At 42.8% G+C, this 19,028-nt stretch overlaps 2 protein-coding genes and 1 long non-coding RNA gene across 4 annotated transcripts in view; 2 read left to right on the top strand and 1 right to left on the bottom strand.

Moving 5' to 3' along the window:
* The window catches only part of LOC307214442, a 565,797-nt gene that overhangs the window by 535,183 nt on the left and 11,586 nt on the right, over nt 1-19,028 (top strand). The window lies entirely within an intron of this gene.
* On the top strand, nt 2,824-14,347 carry MFSD9 (major facilitator superfamily domain containing 9). The gene is given in 8 exon segments (XM_079972852.1): nt 2,824-3,128; nt 4,648-4,735; nt 8,252-8,295; nt 9,513-9,642; nt 10,516-10,725; nt 11,345-11,911; nt 11,914-11,999; nt 12,001-14,347. Coding segments are annotated over 8 exon segments (1,488 nt in total). The 5' UTR covers nt 2,824-2,900; the 3' UTR covers nt 12,136-14,347.
* SLC9A2 (solute carrier family 9 member A2) overlaps nt 15,590-19,028 on the bottom strand; it is a 29,179-nt gene continuing 25,740 nt past the window's right edge. For both annotated transcript variants that reach the window (XM_079972614.1, XM_079972615.1), the window contains one exon: nt 15,590-16,608. In XM_079972614.1, coding sequence (XP_079828740.1) covers nt 16,283-16,608 — 326 coding nt within the window. In that variant the 3' untranslated portion in view covers nt 15,590-16,282. The remainder of the gene's footprint in view (nt 16,609-19,028) is intronic.

The following is a 19,028-nucleotide window of genomic DNA, read 5'->3' as shown; positions in this document are numbered from 1 at the left end:
CATAATAGTGACCTCTGATATAAAGGACAAAGACATTCAGCTTTTTAGCCACATTTCAGAATCCTTTTTCTATTTCACGTCAAAACTATGCCTCAAATTTAAACCTCTCTAAGGCCCACATGTGTTAACTGCTTTGTTACATATAAATATATATATTGAATATCTAAATAAGAGAATTTCAGGCATATTCAGTGTCCCTGAATCAGTGGAAGTGATGGTAATGTTTTTTTTCACCTTTGTGAAAGTTTAGACCTTTTAGGAAACGGAACGTACAATTGCAATAAACTTGCGGTGGCGGGGGGGGGGGGACCAAAACAACTTCCTTTGACTCTCCTACAATGTCCACCACAGTTACCCTCTACCTACCGCCCACGTCCTGCCATTTTGTAAAACTTTTAGAATTCCATTCTTCGAAAGCTGTGCAATTCACTTTCAGAGGTCGCTGTTTCATACGTTTTGCTTATGAAACTAACAAAATAAACACTGCCCACCTCATGAATCTTTGTGGGAAATCTCGCAGTGGCATCTCTTACACTAAAATTAAGCCCTGATGTTTCATTGTAAGAAATAAATTGTAGCCTTTACAGCCATGGCCTCCAGCCTTATGGAAACAATTATTCGCTCCCCTGATAAAGATAAAATCTTTTAAGATTCAGATTTTTTTTCTTAATGGAGAAGTTACTGGGCCAAATATATGTTTGGTTAACCATACACACACTTTGCGTTTCCTGGGGTTCGATCTGGCATATTGTGCCTATCTTTCCGTTGCAATCCTATATGCAGGCTTATGTTGAAGAAAGCTCAACTGAACATCATAAATTGTATCCAGACTGCGGATATGTTCACAATACCGCTTTGCTCGGCATCCAGTCAGGACCGGATTTAGGTTTGATGAGGACTGAAGGTAATGAGGTCCTTTATATGTCCAGCTGTCCTTTGTCAACAAGAAATTGTCACTGTTTTTTGTGTTGAATATATGCTATATGGTAATTTATGGACATATAAAAAAAGCAGAGACATCACCTTGCCAACAAAGGTCCGTATAGTTAAAGCATTGGTTTTCCCAGTAGTGATGTATGGAAGTGAGAGCTGGACCATAAGGAGGCCGATCGCCGAAGAATTGATGCTTTTGAATTATGGTGCTGGAGGAGACTCTTGAGAGTCCCATGGACTGCAAGAAGATCAAACCTATCCATTCTGAAGGAAATCAGCCCTGAGTGCTCACTGGAAGGACAGATTGTGAAGCTGAGGCTCTAATACCATGGCCACCTCATGAGAAGACTTCCTGGAAAAGACCCTGATGTTGGGAAAGATGGAGGGCACAAGGAGAAGGGGACGACAGAGGACGAGATGGTTGGACAGTGTTCTCGAAGCTACCTGCATGAGTTTGACCAAACTGCGGGAGGCAGTGGAAGACAGGAGTGCCTGGCGTGCTCTGGTCCATGGGGTCACGAAGAGTCGGACACGACTAAACAACAACAATTTATGGACCTAATTAGTATCTAAACTATTTGCACATAACAAATAGCAGCCTACACAGCACAAAACACTGTTGCTATATGTAGATTTTATTTTATTTGTTTTTTAATCTTATGTTTTGGAAATGTACATCCAGGGTTATTGTTTTTTCTTTAATTTTTTGGGGGCCCCAAGAGAGTGGGGCCCTAAGCTATAGCTTGTTTAGCTTATACATAAATCCGGCACTGGCCCAGATTGCAATTGCCCAGGCTGCCTAAACGCCATGCATTTAAAGCCAGTTCACCCCCACCCCAAAAATCCTGGGAACTGGGGTTTGTTAATGGTGCTGAGAACTGTAGCTCTGTGCAGGGTAAACAACAATTGCTAGGGTTATGTGGTGGGGGCACTTTAAATGTGCTTTCTTTAAAAAAAAATGTATACAGTGAGCTCGTGACAGAGTCAAGCTTCAGAAAAGGAACCAGTAATGTCAAGAGGTCATGCCTAGTAAGAGAGCTATGACCTATGCACACCAACCACATTCCTTAACACATTTCTATTACCATCCAGAAGAACAAGGGGTTCTTCTTTGATCACAGTTTGAATCAGAATCATAAGAATCTTTATTTGCATCAGCAATAAAATAAAATAAAATGTACTGAATACAGAGGTAAAAACTTAACTACAGAATATACATTTTGGGGTTTTACATCCACAATCAAATAATAGATCTTATTCTAATTGCCCCCACTAAAAATCTTGCAGTTTGATATATAATCCATGAGGATAAATACTCCCTTTTTCTTTAATCAAAAATCAGGATAATGGATTTGAGAAAACACTCCAAAGCCAACTTTATTAGGTCATCAAGCCGAAATGTCACAAAGCTGTGAGAGAGTTATTATTATTATTATTATTTTACAAAAGGCTGAAGGGGAAAGTATTTCTGTCACAGAACTTTAGCGCTGGAAGGGATGACGATAGTCACTGAGTCCAACCTTATTTAGCCCAACGTGGGGTTCTCCAGAGACTACAACTCCCATCATCCCTAGCGACCAGGACAGGGACGATGGGAGTTGTAGCTCAACGAGGGGGGAAGCTCCACGTTTGAGGCAACACCGGACTACAACTCCCATCGTCCCTTTAGCTAGCAGGACCGGTAGTCGGGGATGATGGGAGGTTATGCGACCCAAGTTCGGCAAAAAGCCCTGTCGAGGCTATATGCCCCGCCCATCCTCTCCTTCCCTCTCCTCACAAGCGAATGACGATTCCCCTCAGAACGCCGAGCGAGCGCTGCGTAGGCGCGGAACTTCTCTTAGGCCCCGCCTCCCGGGGGCGGGGCGGAGCGGCTGCCGCTCCCCGGCGGAGCCTCCCCGCTGTTCTCCCGGCCGCTGCGCCGGTTGTGTCTCCCCGTTTCCTGGTCCCCGCGGCTCCTCCGCCCTCGCATGGCGAGTGGGAGGCGCGGCAGGGACCGGGGGCCGCCGGCGCTGCTGGGCGGCCCCTTCGCCGCGCAGGGGGCCGAGACGGGGGCGGAGTCGGCCGAAGAGGAGGTGGTAGTGGCGGCGACGCCGCTGCGGATGCCCTCGGTGCCGTCGACGTCGTCCTTGCGCGGCGGCGGAGGGGTCGCCTGGCCCAGCCGCTTCGTCCTCTGCCTCTACGCCGTGGGCTTCCTGGTGAGCTGGGCCTCGGCGGGCAAGGAGGCCGGGGGAGACCCCGAGGCCGGCAGGCGAAGCCCCCTGAGGGGGTCGGGGAGAGACCTCTCTCAGAAAAAACACCCCCCCTTGAACTCGTGCCTACCGAGGAGAATGCACTCTGCACATGTTCAGAGGCGCGCGCGCGCACTGCACGGCTGGCTCCTCGCCAGCTATAAATCCTGCCACTAAAAAAACAGTCTTTTCTTCCCCCAAACTTGGGCCTCCCACCTGCTTTTGGACTACAGTTTCCCCCATCGTCCCTGACTGCTGGCTAGGGATGGCAATGTTTTAGGAACAAAATAAAAAATAAAATTCCTTCCAAGAGACCAACCAAGTTTATTGGTATGAGCTTTCGTGTGCATGCGCACATGCCATAAGCATAGCTGTCAACTTTCAGATTTGAAAATAAGGGATCAGCAGCCTCACCTGTCCCTGGGACAGTCTACGGGATATCTAACAATCCGGGATAGCAGCGGGAAACGGCGCTGGAATAAGGGAATTTCCCGCAAAAAAGGGAAGGTTGACAGCTATGACCATGAGCACCAAATGTACACGGCCGTTTGGAACACAGAAATACAGTGGTGCCCCGCAAGGCGAATGCTTCGTAAGACGAAAAACTCACTAGACGAAAGAGTTTTCTGTTTTTTGAGTCGTTCCACAAGACGAATTTCCCTATGGGCTTGCTTCGCAAGACGAAACGTGTTGCGTGTTCTTGAGAGTTTGTTTCCTTTTTCTGAAAGCCGCTAAGCCGTTGCTTCGCAAGATGAAAAAACCGCAAGACGAAGAGACTTGCGGAACAGATTAATTTCGTCTTGCGAGGCACCACTGTAAAGAAAAGTCATCAAACCATCAAATCTAGCATGCGGGGCAGGGGGGCACCTCAGTTATGTAATTCGGCATTTGAATGATTGGTATTAGTAATTGTATTATAATATGGTGTTATAATAAGGGTATTATTGGATTGTAACTGAAAATTAATCAAATGGTACAGTGGTACCACCAGGGATGATTTGGGGGGCACATGTCCAGGACCATGCCACTGCAGAATGAGCAGGACAGCCCCCTGCTCTCAGATGCAGTAGGGCTAGTTTATCACATCTGTAAGTGAAATGATGCACAATGCTGTCTTGAAGAGTTCCTTCAGGCCTAAAATCCTAATGGCGTACACCATTAGGTGTACACACTACATTCAGCAACCATGCCACATAATTCGCACACCCTCCCCACCCCCATAGTCCAGAGGTGTTCCTTAAATGGGAGTTTTATAAGCAAGTGTAGTCATATTTGTTTTATATTACCGGGACAGGTCTTTTCCTTGGGATGCAACAATAGAACGTGAAGCAAAAGCAAGTGATTCCACAACATAATAGGTTTCTGTGTTGTGCAAAAGTTGGTGTGAAATTACAGTGACAATACATAACTGTACATCACAGTGCATAACTGGCCTGGGTATATATATATGCTTAAGTCGCTGAAAATCTGTGTTGTCTGTTTCCAGGATTTCTTTGGTGTCAGCATGATTGTCCCCTTATTAAGCCTTCACATCAAGTCTATAGGAGCAAGCCCAACAGTTGCAGGAGTGGTAGGTGAGCACGTCATCTAACCTTGTAAGCAATTGGAGGAAGTGTGCCCTCCTTTTCAGCAAAAGGCTGTGGAAACCAGCCAGTCCGAAGCAGCAGGGTCTCACTCAGAAGCCTCCGGTATAAAAATGTGCAAGTTGTCATTTAAGTTAGCAACAGTTGTTAATGGACCTGGGGGTAGAAAATGAAAGACTTCCCTATACCCTGCTAAGCAGCCAGCAGTGAGGGCCTTTTCTTGAAAGTCTGTCTGTGACATCACAAGGCTGGCTCTTGAACAACTGACTTACTTGAAAGCCTTTAGCACAGAGCGCCTTTCAGCAGTTTGGGTTGGTGTGTCCAGCTGAGACTTCTGGACGGAGATAGTCTGGCCATAGTTACCCATACGCTTGTTACATCCCCCCTGAAGTATTGCAAAGCATTATACAGTGTGGGAGCCAGTGTGGTGTAGTGGTTAAGAGCGGTAGTCTCGTAATCTGGGGAACCAGGTTCGCGTCTCCACTCCTCCACATGCAGCTGCTGGGTGACCTTGGGCTAGTCACACTTCTCTGAAGTCTCTCAGCCCCACTCACCTCACAGAGTGTTTCTTATGGGGGAGGAAGGGAAAGGAGAATGTTAGCTGCTTTGAGATTCCTTAAAGGGAGTGAAAGGCGGGATATCAAATCCAAACTCTTCTTCTTTTTCTTCTTCTTATACACTGTGTTCTCTATGAAAATGGTTCTGAAACTTCAGTTAGTGCAGGTTGTGCTGACCAGAGTTTTGATTATTTACTTGCATCATTTCTTGCCAACCGTAGAACTTCTCTGGCTGCCTATTGACTTCTGGGCCCAGTTTAAAGTGCTGGTGCTTTTTAAAGCCCTAAATAGGTTGGGACCTAAGTATTTGAAGGAATACCTTCCCTCCCATACCAGCTGCCCACACACTAAAGTCACGTGGGCAAGTTCCTTTATTTCAGTGGGTCTTCTCTGAGCATTACATAGTTGGATATCACCCTTTGTGATTATCATAAAAGAAACAGAAAGTCTAATGACTAAACCAGTTGTCATTTACATTTTGCATTACGTTACTAGTAAGGCAGGAAGAAGCTGGGCTTAATTATACCATAGGGGGTAAATCCACTACAACTGCTGTTTAGATATTAAATCTGTAAGGAAGAATCCTACCGAGAACATGCTGGGAGTCATATAATATCTCAGAACTCCACCTCTAACTTCAGAGCCAATGTTGGATCCTCCCTTTTGTAGAAACATCTAACTACCACCAGAGCTCTGGCATTGGTAGAGCCAAAGGCAGGTGGGGGGGAGTTGGAAACAGTTTGGGGGCATGTTGGGCAAGACCAAGAATTGGCCTGGATCCAAACCATATTAGCAACACAGGATGTTCCCAAACTGGGAAGATATTTAGAAAACTTTGTGAATTTCTTACAGTTTCCAGAGGGAAGGAAATGGTTGGTTGGTTGGTTTAAAAAATCTACAACCAGAAAAAGCGCAGAAAAATGCAAAAGTGCTCCTCTGCCTTTGTTTCCACTCTGCTGATAAGAGCCCTGATGAGAGCTTTGTCTAAGGCAATCAATCTCTGGGGCTTGCCTCCCCTTCCTTAGCATCGCAGCTGGAGTATGCTTAGTTGATGGCCATCACCACAGCTTATGATAATGAAATTTGTATGTTTTATGTGAAGAAATGCTTCTTTTTCTCCTGAACCTATTCCAGTAATTTGCACTGATGTACCTGTGCTCTAACTTATTGAAGACGGTTTCTTTTTTTCTTTCTCACCACTGTTTTCACACTATTTATATTCCCATGTGCAAGTCAAAGTGAATTATTCCAAACTACTTTATGCATGTCAGCATCAGGAGACCCCCAAATCAAACCCTGAGTTTATAACTAAGGACTCAACACATTGCAATCACTTAATTACACAGTAAGAATGTCAGTGGTTTGCCTTTATTGTGTTCAAATACATGCCAATGAGTTTTTACTTTACTGTAAAACCTCCAGTCTACTATACCGTTCCATTGCATTGCCACCAAAGAGAACTCTGATCCGAATTAAACTTGTCTCATAAATAAACCTACAAAAGTTACCAGCCTGCAGCAGCCTGCTGATTTGTATGCTGCATACAGAGAAGGGGGACTTCCTTTTTCTTGTGATTGCTTCGTTTTGTGCTATGTTTGCTCCATCCCTCCTCCACCAATTTGCTCTCACATTTGTGGAATTCCATGTGCTTGCCTTCATGCAGTTCCTTGTTGCTAGTAGACAGGTGATACGCTTTAATGGCCTTTTTCCAAATTCAAACAAAAATGATATATCTGGAAGCGTTTCTTTTAGTAAAATTTAGAAACATGCTATTTCTCAAAGTTCTGAAAGTTCTGAAGTTTTGCTGTGCACAATTCTGGCCTTTAGTATATGTAACTATGCACTGTACTTGCCCAGTACAAACGGCATCCTGTCGTGGCCTCTTAAGATCAGCTGCCATCTGCCGCCCATGTCTGAATCAAGGACAGATAAGTTGTGGCCCTCCAGGTGTTGTTGAACTGCAACTCCCACCAACCCTGGCCCTTGACCATGTTAAACTGGGTTAATGGGAGTTGCTGTCTCTAAATCTGATGGGCACCATGTTGGGAAAGGTGTGTTAAAATGGCATTGCTTCATAGACTGTTCCTGATTGGTTCAATGTTCCACGGCTGCAGAGTTCCATTGGGCTCAAGCAGTGGATTCAAGTTTCCCACATGAATTTGTGGGAAGGTAACCCCACACAGATTTGTCTGGCATCATATCCCAAGTATTGCAGAAAATATAAGGCATACCTTGGCTTCTTTCAGTGAGTTTTTCATACCTCTTCTTTCATCTGTCTTTGACACAGACTCACTAAATGGTGGGATTTTTCCTATTTTTTTATTTTGTTTTTAAATTTCCTAGCCGGAAGAGTCAGTGAGCCAAAGTTTGTAGCTGGAACAAGTCAGGATATATTTTCCCCCTTCATTGAAAATCTGCAAAAGGCACTCAATATTTTTTTGTACGCAACCGCGCCAGCTAAAATAGTACCGTATATGCAAACAAATGGGGAACAGGAGAAGAGATACCCACAAAAGAAATTTGGCAGAACAAATTGATAGAATACATAGAACTAGTAACCATGACCAGGAAACTAAGGAATAAGGATGAGTTAAAGAGAAGAGTGGAGGTGTTTTGGAGATTATTTTAGAGGGTACAATATGCAATTTAACCTACAAGTAGGAGTTAACATATGAGTAGCAGATAACATCAAAAAAGGAAGACTTGAGATGATAATGGGTGAAATATCAGGATATGCCTCAGATCCAGATTTCCCTAGAATGTCACAGAGAGATGGATTGGGAAGTCTTAGGAAAAGAGCTAAGTGGTGGATAACATAAGATGTGTGTATAAAAGCTGGTAAATTGCGTAAATAAAAGTTAGAACTGCATACATAAAGGTTTTTTAAAAAAGAAAGTCTATGAAGTTATAATTCTACTCTGATTTTTAAAAATGCTTCCTTCACTTTTAGGATCTTTATATGGCGTTCTGCAGCTCATTTCCAGTACCTTAGTGGTAAGTTTGGTCACCATTTTTAATGTCTGGAATAGTGTGATGCAGTAGATAGAATGTTGTATTTAAATACAGGCATTCCAGCTTCAATTTCTTGTTGAACCCTTTAGCTTATTGGGTCGCTGTGAGTAAGTCAGTATCTCTCAGCTGAGCCTGTCCCATAAGGTTAGTGCGACAATACATACATATGCTGTGGAAGTGATGTGATGTGATAAAAACTGATCAAATTAAAAGTGTATTTTTTGAGTGGGATGCATAGTGACAGAGCTCCATGGGTAGGCAAACGAAGGCCTGGGGTCCGGATCCACCTGAATCACCTTCTAAATCTGGCCCGTGGACGGTCCGAGAATCAGCGTGTTTTTACATGAGTAGAATGTGTCCTTTTATTCTAAATGCATCTCTGGGTAATTTGTGGGGCATAGGAATTCGTTCATTTTCTTTTTCCAAAATATATTCCGGACCCTGACAAGGTCTGAGGGACAGTGGACCCCTGTCTGCTAAACAAACGTAGGGGAGCTTCCATTGTTGTTCAGCAAATGACCACCATATGGCAAACTGTATTTGAAACTCCTCAATTTCAAAAGCAATTTGTTGTGCATTATAGGTAGCCTCTTGGGCTGCCTTCATTTTTGGAGATAACAGAGTAATTAAACAATTACTTCAGATTAATTTTGAAATTTCCGCATGTACTTCAAAATAAGAAGCGGCCCTTTCTGTAGCTGGACTTTACTTATTTATTGTTGTTACTGCAGTTCTAGAAAATTATCTAATACATCAGGGAAATGCCATGCGGTTCTTTAGCTTTTACAGGATGGGGTCCCTAAATGGTGGCATTTAGGTTCTTCCTCCCCCCCCCCTTAATCCCAGCCTATAACCAAATGTTTATGTCTCCCCCTCCTTTTCTATAGCTCCAACACCAACACCAACCCAAGCAGAAATTGCTTGTTCAAACCAGATATCACAAAACACATTTTTACGTTTGTAATCATACCCGTGCTCAGTACTAGTCAGTGCCACTATCTATCTAAAATATCAACTTCTTTATTTAGCTTAACTGTTATTGTCACACTATGTTAAGAGAGTGAAATTATTATCAGAACGCATTAATGAAAAGGGTTGAGCAACAACCCCACCCCTTTAATTAGTGTTATTTATAATTCCATGGAAATAGGAAGTAGGCAGCTGTGTTGATTTGAACAGGCTCCTTCTGTATTATCCAGGGATCCTGGAGTGATGTGGTGGGAAGACCTTATTGCCTACTTGTCTGCATTATCTTCAGCGCATTGGGTTATTTTATGCTTAGTGTCTCCAGCAATGTGGTTTTATTTGCTGTTGCCCGGATTTTTGTGGGTAAGTAGCTGCTTGGCTATTCATACCCGAGCTCAGTTCATCTTTCAATCAGTAGTGGATAATCATAGCATAGTTCATTCCTCTTACTTCTGAGAAGCACAAATTCTGAAGAGTTAAATGCATTATATGTAATAGAGCCAGTTAAGCACTTTTAATACCGTTTTTCCCCAGTGGGAAAGCTATATTTCTCCCATTTTAATTAAGGGGACAAGATTTGAAACGAGGGCCATGGTATGCCCATTCTTGCTATGAGTGATAGAATTATTCAGTGTAGGGCTGTTCTTACTTTTAGGATAGCTTTATCCTTCAAAAAAACCTTCCTAGGGTAGCTTACATTTTTTGTTGTTGTTGTTACAGTCAAAAGTTCCCAAAATGCAACCTTTTAATTTCATTATGGCGTCATGGGTTAGCAAAGTGGGAGCATCTTGTCCTCCAGCCTTGTAGTAAAGCTAGCAACATTGCAAAGTATCTCCCGCCGGCTGTTTGCTAAAGGTATAGGAAATCTCTAAACAAGAACAGAAATAGCAGTCAGTTGCAAAAAGTACATCCTAGTGAGTAAAGGGCACCAGGGAGATCCGGGTTCAAATCTTCACTCAGTCAGGAGGCTGGTTAGTTACTTTTGGACCTGTCGCACGCAGGCTCAGCTGAACCTTGCTCACAGGGCCTTTGTGAGGATTTGAGGGAAAGGCAGAATAAAAATGTGATAGAAACCATGAATTGCAATATTTTTAAGGCTGATATTATAGTTTTATTTATTGCATTTTCAACTTTTCTTTGCTTCTCTGCTGCCTTTATGACATGGGTTTGACAGTTTGGGATCTGCACTTCTCTAAGTAAATTTCTTCTCTAAACACATTTCTCGTTCGTTTCTAGGTATTTTCAAACACACACACTCAGTTTCCAAAGTTCTCATCTCTGACTTGGTTTCTGAGAAGGACCGCCTCCGGGTAATAGGACATTTCAACGCCGCTGCCAGTATTGGTTTCATTCTGGGGCCTGTTGTTGGAGGCTACCTTACAGAGCTCGAGGGTGGCTTTTATATCACAGCTTTCATCTGTGCTTCCATTTTCATCTTGAATGCTGGTATGTTGCTTGATATTTTTCTCTTGATGCCCCTCCTTTTACAATATAAATGTTGTTATTGTTATCAGTCTTTTGCGTATTTATTGACCAACTGCAATAGTTGCATCAATTACGGAAGGGGAACCTCACAGACCCTCTCCATTTGTCCTCTGGGCCATTTTGGCCAATTGACATCCATTTGCCCTACAAGTAATTGTCAGATCTCCATAGGCAGCATTCTGTTGTAGCCAATGTAATAGATTCAGGTAGGCAGCCGTGTTGGTCTGACGCAGTCAAAATAAATTAAAAAAATTGTCCAGTAGCACCTTAGAGACCAACTAAGTTTGTTCTGGGTAAAAAGAAGTGTGCATGCACACAAAAGCTTATACCCAGAACAAACTTAGTTGGTCTCTAAGGTGCTACTGGACAATTTTTGTATTTATTTCCAATATAATAGGTAGCAGTGTGCGCTTGGTTGTGGCATGCATATGTTGCCCACAACAGTTTCTCTGCCTTGCCCCCAAAGTTTGGCTCCATCTTACGTCGGGCCTGTGTAATACATTTCGATGGGCACTAGGTTATTTCTAGAAAACCAGCAGCACATCCTCGATTTGTAAAGGTGTCTCAATTTCCTTTGCAGGTCTTTTCTGGATACTGCTATGGCTCGAAAAGAAAAAGCATGGTAACGACTGGAGCATTATTAACCCAGCAAAAGGCAGTCCCTTACCAGTGGCAAAGCTCAGCTTGCAGAAGGACCCTCTATCTCGCGAAGCCACAAGGAACAGTACACACCCCCAGACCTCTTGGGCTCAGATTGTCTCTGTGTTGAAGAGGATTCGCAGCATTACCCGTTCCGATCTGCGGGACGTCTTCCTGGTACGGCTACTGATGTCGATCGCAGTCATGCTTTACCATAGCAATTTTGTCTTGGCACTTGAAGAGAGGTTTGGGATCAAACCTAAACTCACCGGTTACCTCATAAGCTACAGCAGCGCGCTTGGAGTGGCTGCCGGCTTTCTGCTCGGACCGATTACAAGACTATATAAGCACAACACCTACGCCATCTTACTGCGGTCCACTATCTTCACCTGCGTGCTCACGATGATATATTCTCTCTCGAAGAACGTATGGGCAGTGGTCCTGTCCTCCACCTTTTTAGCATTTTCGACCACCATCGGGCGTACTTGCATTACTGACCTCGAGCTGACCTTGGAGGGGACCACGCCAGTGGTATGCTCATAGGTGTCGGTCAGTCGGTCTCGGCCGTCGGCCGCATACTTTCCCCTCTTCTGTCAGGGAATCGCCCAGGAGTTCAGCCCTTGTGGGCCCCCCATTCTCGGGGGCCTGTTGGGATTTATAGCTGTTCTCATCATGGTCCTCAACAAATCACGATACACGGTCATCAGGGGTGCCAGAGTTAAAATGAGATAAGCTGTTAGTGCTGCTACTTACAAAAGCAACACAACTGAGAGAAATGAAAATGTTAAGGGTTCAGGATGACTGTTGTTGGGACGCTTTATAACGAAACACTATAGTGTCAAGGAAAGAACAGTTCCCTTATCTTTCATCCTGACCAGTAAACTTAACAGGTAAATTTGAGGCTGGTGAAGGGGAGTTAATTCACACAGCTAATAAGAAATCTTGCTGGTTGTAGTGCAAAGGGAAAGCTGCTGAACATTACATCTATTCAGATAATTTTAAATTGTGATTCAAATCCTGGTGTATGTTTTTTTTTAAAACAAGTATGACAATAGGACTAGAACCTGACTCCAGGTATCTGGTGTCATTCCAAAAGAAAAAAGGAGAATGGAAGAGATATTATCCGTTTCTGCTGTGGTCCAGTTAGATCTCAAAATGTGGGGCAGACTTCCTTCAAGCCTCACACATTGTTGCCAGAAGATGCAGGGCAAGGTTTGGACTTTCTGCAGGGCTGTGGTCCTTGTATACGCTTGCAGAGGGAATGAATTTGTAGTTAACATGCAATTTATTAAAGGTGGTGTTCTACTGGTTGTGCCATCTTGGTTTGGAGCAATTCTAACACTGAACACTTAATGGGGAAGGGGACCTTAATGACGAATGTGCTTTCGGCTTGGGAAGAATACTACCACTCAGGGTCATCAGCTGTGGGGTTTACAAAGCCGCAGCAAAGACTCAAAAGCAGGAAGAGTCCATATTGGGGGTTTTCAAGGAGTTTCCTGCCTCCTCCTTTGCTACAGGACATTCTAAGCAAGTCTTTTCCTCTTTATTATGGTTTACTGAAGTGTTGTGTTTCAAGGAATGCATGTGTACTTTATACTTGAAATAGTACAGGAATGGGGAAAGGCTGCTCTCTGCAGCAGACATCCTTAAAGGAGGCTTGTGACAGCGGCCACATATTTAGAAGAGAGTTATAACTTGCTTGGCGGCAATTTTGTTGTTGAGTTTGGGGGCTTTAAGGAATTACCTGGTCAGGAGAGATCATTTGTTTGTCAGGAGCTTTGGTTTGGTACCAAGTGTAATAACGTGATGTAACATGAGAGCATTGGAGCTGGAATCTGTATTATATGTAACTCAAACCTCAAGAGCCACAAACCATAAACTAACGGTATGCCTTTTTGAAAACAAGTAGATGGAACTCACTTCAAAAATACATAGATAGGGATGTCCCTGTTTTGTATTCATCCCTTTTTGATCAGCTGCTTGAAATAGAAACAATTGTCCAATCAACTCCAGCTGAAATATAATGACCTGCTTTTTAGTTAAAATGGCATTGGTGCAGGCTTGTACAACTTGGTCCCATTAAAATGAATGCATACTGTAGACCGCAATCTGAGGGAGGCAGCAAAAAAAAGAACGCTTGGTAGGCTGCACTCAATCCAGTGGGTCACAAGTTGTGTAGGCATCTTTTAGCATTTAATAAAACAGATAAGGGGGAAAATGTGTTACATTTACAAAACAGGCAAGATAGAACTGTCATCTGTACTATGGCTGCAATTCTTAGCGTATTTATTTAGGGCCTAACTACATATTGCACGCAAAAGCAAGGAAATGAACCTTGATGGCCTCACCATCCTGAAAAGCCGGTTGGCAAGGGATGATGTTGAACATTTTCCTTGCCTGCTGCTTCTGCACTCCAGGTTGCACCTCTTCCGCTTTTACTCTCCACACCCTCCAGATGAAAGTCCAGTTGCATTTGTCATAAAATTTAAGGCTGGAATTTCAAAGCATGTGAGAGTAGCTGTGGTGAGATGGGGATCAGAGCAAAGAGGTGGTGAGTCAGGAACTGGTTAAGTACCTCTGCCCAAGCGAACCTTTGCTTGCTTTAGTGCCGTCCAGGAAGAGGCTCAATTCCTAGGGAAATGTGCGTATGAACATTTACCTGCTCACAGTTCAAAACTGATCTGCAAAGTTTCTTTTGAAACTGCGAGCTCAGAAAACAATCTTAACTACTTACATGATGTAGCAGAATAAACATTTAGGAATCATTTCTCGTATCTGTGGAGCATTCGGGACAAAGAACATCTGTAAAAAGAGTCCCTCAGGGATGCATTGTGCTTTGTTTGAAGGCAGCTTAAAGTGGCTTTGCATTGTTCTCTTGAAAGTTAAGAGCTCTTGGAGTTACATAACAATGTTGGTAACTGGAAATAAAAGGGAAAAGAATGTCCACCTTTTCTGCTTGTCTTCAGTTATTGTTGTCTATTTGCTCATTATTCCAGCCAAAATAATTGCTGGTCTATAGATTGCACATCCCACACAGAGGCTGTTCCAAACAGCTTCCATGTGCTGAGTATTTACACTTGTGAAATGTTTACACTATTATTAATAATAATAATAATTGAATTTATATACCGCCTTATACCCGGAGGTCTCAGAGTGGTGCACAGAACAAAATCAAAATATAAAACCACAAAAATATATAATCAAAATAAAAACAACAACCAATAACCCCCCCCCCAAAAAAAACCCCACATTTTAAAAGGGCACTTGTAGAACAACTTGCTATATGGATTATCAATTGGAGTTTTCACACCATTACCAACCACTCCTAGGGCTGTTTGAGGTGATTGTGTCGAGAGTCCTGTGGTGGTAGCAAACCTTGTAGTTTAGCCATGTTATAAATCACAGACATTTTTGTACTAAATGATAAATTGTTACATCACATGTATATTGCCCAATGATGAATCTCCATTTTTTATAGAGTTTGGACTTCCTCACTTTGTCACGGTGCCTAGTTCCTAAAATATTTGTTATGCGAGGCATAAACTACCCACATTACTCAGCAATCTTCAGTGGGGCTTAATCCAAGGTAAGTATGTACAGGACTCTGTCTCCAAACGATCAACTCTTCTCACAGAGCTTTTAATCACCGTTAGCTGATGACTGATATTTTTGTATAAACATGAAGTATTCTGTGTTGGTACAGAGCAAACTGAAAAGAAAGTTGTGTTTTATATCTTCCAACAGATGGCACTAGAGATTAGGTATTACTTCAGCAGTTCTGCTTTCAAAGCATCCATAAACTTACTGCAGCACAAACTCAGGAAAAACTAGCCATTTTACCGCCAAATTAAGATGTATTATGCTATTAGAACTGCTTGGGAAATGTTTGTCAAAATCATATTTTTTCATAGCCCCATCCAGTTTATGCTTCATTTCACACTTTGCCATTCTGTATATATATCTTTTCATTTATTAAGCAAATATAACTGTATTTTCCGTGAAATAAAATTCAGATCCATAAAACCTACCGAGAGGATCAAATTCAATTTTGAAGTCAATAAACGAAACAATTTTGGACTGAAAACAACGTATTGAGGTGACTATCCAATCATGAGCTCATTTACTTATTTGTTCAAACTTTGTAGGTTTAAGACAAAAATGACAAAATGCTCCAGAAAAGTGCATATATATTTATAAATTAATATATTTCAAGTGATAAGCTTCAACAACTAAATCCAAAGAGTTTTTGGAATTATCAAGTTTAGGGGCATTTCTGACAATGCATAAGAGCAGTATATTCTCATACCACTTTTCTATTACAGTAAAAAGCATGGCAATAGAAACAAAATCTTTTCCATTTACATCTTTACATAGTGTTAGAATTTGGGTTTCAGAAACCCAAATTCAGAATTTCAGAATTTGGGATTCAGGCTGTACTGCGGCCTTAATCTCTTGCATTTGTTCAGTTTCACAGTTTGCAACACCTAATTGTGTTTCAGTGCATCAGGCACTCTTAGAATTGCTTTCTGAGGATGAATTATTTTAAAAAGAAGTGCATTGTGCAATTTCTTAGTGCAACTTATACTGCAAACCTGCCACTGGCAAACACACAAAACACAATTTACATTCAAAAGTACTGTATCTAACTGATAAAACTTATCTTCATCGCAGAAGTTTAAAAACAAAATATAAAACAAAATAGTTGCATTATTTGGTTCCACAGAAGGTGAAGAGTTTTGTTTTTTTTCCACGTAGTGAAATAACATGATTTCTTTCCCTCCCATCCCGAACCAGTACCCATGACCTTAAATGGCTCCATCTGTCCAGTTTAAAGTGCCTCCCTCTGCTGTTCATTGTTAATGGCTCCATTTAGCTGCTTTCAACATGGTTTATTCTCGGATTTATCACTAGGCCTTTTTGAAGCCTGTCGGATTAAACGAGGCGGTGGGAGTGGTTTGGCGGGTCCCTCATCTTCCACTGACTCTTCCTCGTTCAGTGCGCCAAATGCTGGTCTTGGCAAAAGAGGTTGTCTGAAGCCTCTGTTTCCCTGGCTTGCTGTCTCTCTGTTGTTCCTCTCCGTTTCGTTTTTCCATTCCATCCTACACTGCTGCTGTTGAAGCCTCTGGTCTCTCAGAATTTTTCCTGCTTGGGATTTCAAATTCAGCACTGTGCTTTGATCAGATTCAGAATCGCTGTCGTCCTTTACTGTAAATTAAAAGTATATTTTAATATATGCATCACTGGAAGAAGAAAAAATGGAGACAAACAAAATCTCAGCATGCCCAATGCTTCACTACACAAAGTACCATGATGTAACAATGGCCCTATTCGGGTGGTTTCTCTAACACCGCTAACAATTATATGAATCAGGAGAGCACAGAGTTATGCTTTCCGGTGCAATCACGGTTCCACGCCATGCAGTAGGGGAAGATCATACAGTGGTACCTCAGGTTAAGAACTTAATTCATTCTGGAAGTCAGTTCTTAACCTGAAACTGTTCTTAACCTGAGGTACCACTTTAGCTAATGGGGCCTCCCGCGCCACCGCCACACGATTTCTTTTTTCATCCTGAGGCAAAGTTCTTAACCCAAGGTATTATTTCTGGGTTAGCGAAGACTGTAACCTGAAGCGTCTGTAACCTGAAGTGTCTGTAACCTGAGGTACCACTGTACTTGCATAAAGCAAGTGCCCTCCTACACATGTCTGCTCCCCCATATGTAGATTGGGGGCAGCAACAAAGTGAGTTCCCACTATCCTTCCCCACACGTCATGTATTTAATCATGCAAGGAGCAGTGCCCAGGTGCTAATGTATTACTAGTTTCCACTAAATCTGTGGTACATTTCATTACCTATGGTCCAGCTTCCTGCCATCGTCAAACACATCCTTACACTGTCATTTTTTGCCAGCAAGTTTTTATTTGGAATTTAAGGTTTGCAGCAGCGGGGGGGGGGGGGGGGGCGTTCCTAATGAAAAACGACAGTTCATGCTGCCACTGCTAATACCAAGTCTTACCACATGAGGGCACAGTCAGTCTCCGTACAGGAAAATGATTGGCGAAGGACATTTCACAGAGATTTTTACCACCCTCGCAACTTAACTTTGGGTCACATACCACATTATTCCCCAGCTCTGTAGCGAAAATTGCACAGGCTACCTACCCAAAGCTGCCTATACCAGGGTTGCCAGACTTCAAACAGTGAAAATCAAGACAGAAAAGTTGTTGGTGTCCTCTCAAGTGAGAGGTCGCAGGACCAGTGGTCAGGGATGATGGGAATCATAGTCCAAAAACAGCAGCAGGAGACCCAAGTTTGGGAAACACTGATGGTGCACTGGAACTGAGTGCTTATTTACTTTTAAGTAAGAGTTACATAATTTTCAAAGCTATCTGTAAGGAATTCTCTGCAGGAGAAGAAGTTGCAAGGTTAGACCTGCAAACAGGAGATATTAAATCAAAGGCACAGAAGCCCTGAGATGTTATATTTGCCTGCCCACACTGGACAGGCTGGTGCTGCAATTGCATTGTGAGGAAAAAGAATTGCCGAACTTCAGGTCTGAGAAAAAACAAAGAAAACATTGGGTGGTGATGATTGTATAGGGAAGTTTTTAGTGTTTGATGTTTTACTGTGTTTGATGTTTTAATTTGTTGGAAGTGACCTAGAGTGGCTGGGGCAACCCAGTCAGATGGGCGGCATATAAATAAATAAATAAATGATGATGATAATGATGAAGCTTGGGAAATCACAACAGGCAGATAAACAACAACACTGTCATTATTTTCCTGTTCCAGAGAGAGAACATGACATCTTAGGACAGACTTTTGAGATGAAAAAAGCTGTTTTTGCGACGGCATGTAACTAACAAGCAAGGTCTTAAGCAGGGGTCAGCAAACTTTTTCAGCAGGGGGCCGGTCCACTGTCCCTCAGACCTTGTGGGGGGGCCGGACTATATTTTGAAAAGAAAAAAAAAAAGAATGAATTCCTATGCCCCACAAATAGCCCAGAGATGCATTTTAAATAAAAGCACACATTCTACTCATGTAAAAACACGCTGATTCCCAGACCGTCTGCGGGCCGGATTGAGAAGGCGAATGGGACGGCCCTGGCCCCCGGAACTTAGTTTGCCTACCCATGGTCTTAAGAGTCTAAGACATTAGACAGTTGCGAGAATCTGATGAAAATCTGGCTAAGTGTCCTAGTCACCAAAGTAACCATTCAAAAGTTGTTGCCATTTGCTTGAACCTGATGTTCACATAACAATTTATTTGTTTATTATTTTTCTTTTGCATGCATGTGCTGAGTAAGAGATGTTCCGTTTAAAGCAGAGGGTATGAAAGGAACAGGTGAATACACAATGCAGTGCTATTGGGAACTCAACATTGTGGTGAATCGATGGCTGAGATCCAAAGAATCACACAACTAGCTCCTCACACCCCGGGCCTTTGGGCTTGTGGTTCTACAAGCAGGCACCTCCCTGACTGCTTTGGCAACAATGGAGCCGTTCCAAAGCAGTTCATGGCTGGGAATCTACAGCGCAAAGGAGGAAAGCCAAGAATGGTACTGTATGTTGAAGCCTTTGGGCGTGTCTAAAGTAGCTTTGGATCCAGGCCTAGGGCTATAAAGTCAG

Source organism: Podarcis cretensis (assembly GCF_951804945.1).
Source record: "Podarcis cretensis genome assembly, chromosome: 4".
NCBI lineage: Eukaryota > Metazoa > Chordata > Lepidosauria > Squamata > Lacertidae > Podarcis > Podarcis cretensis.
This window is presented reverse-complemented; position numbering and strand designations above follow the sequence as displayed.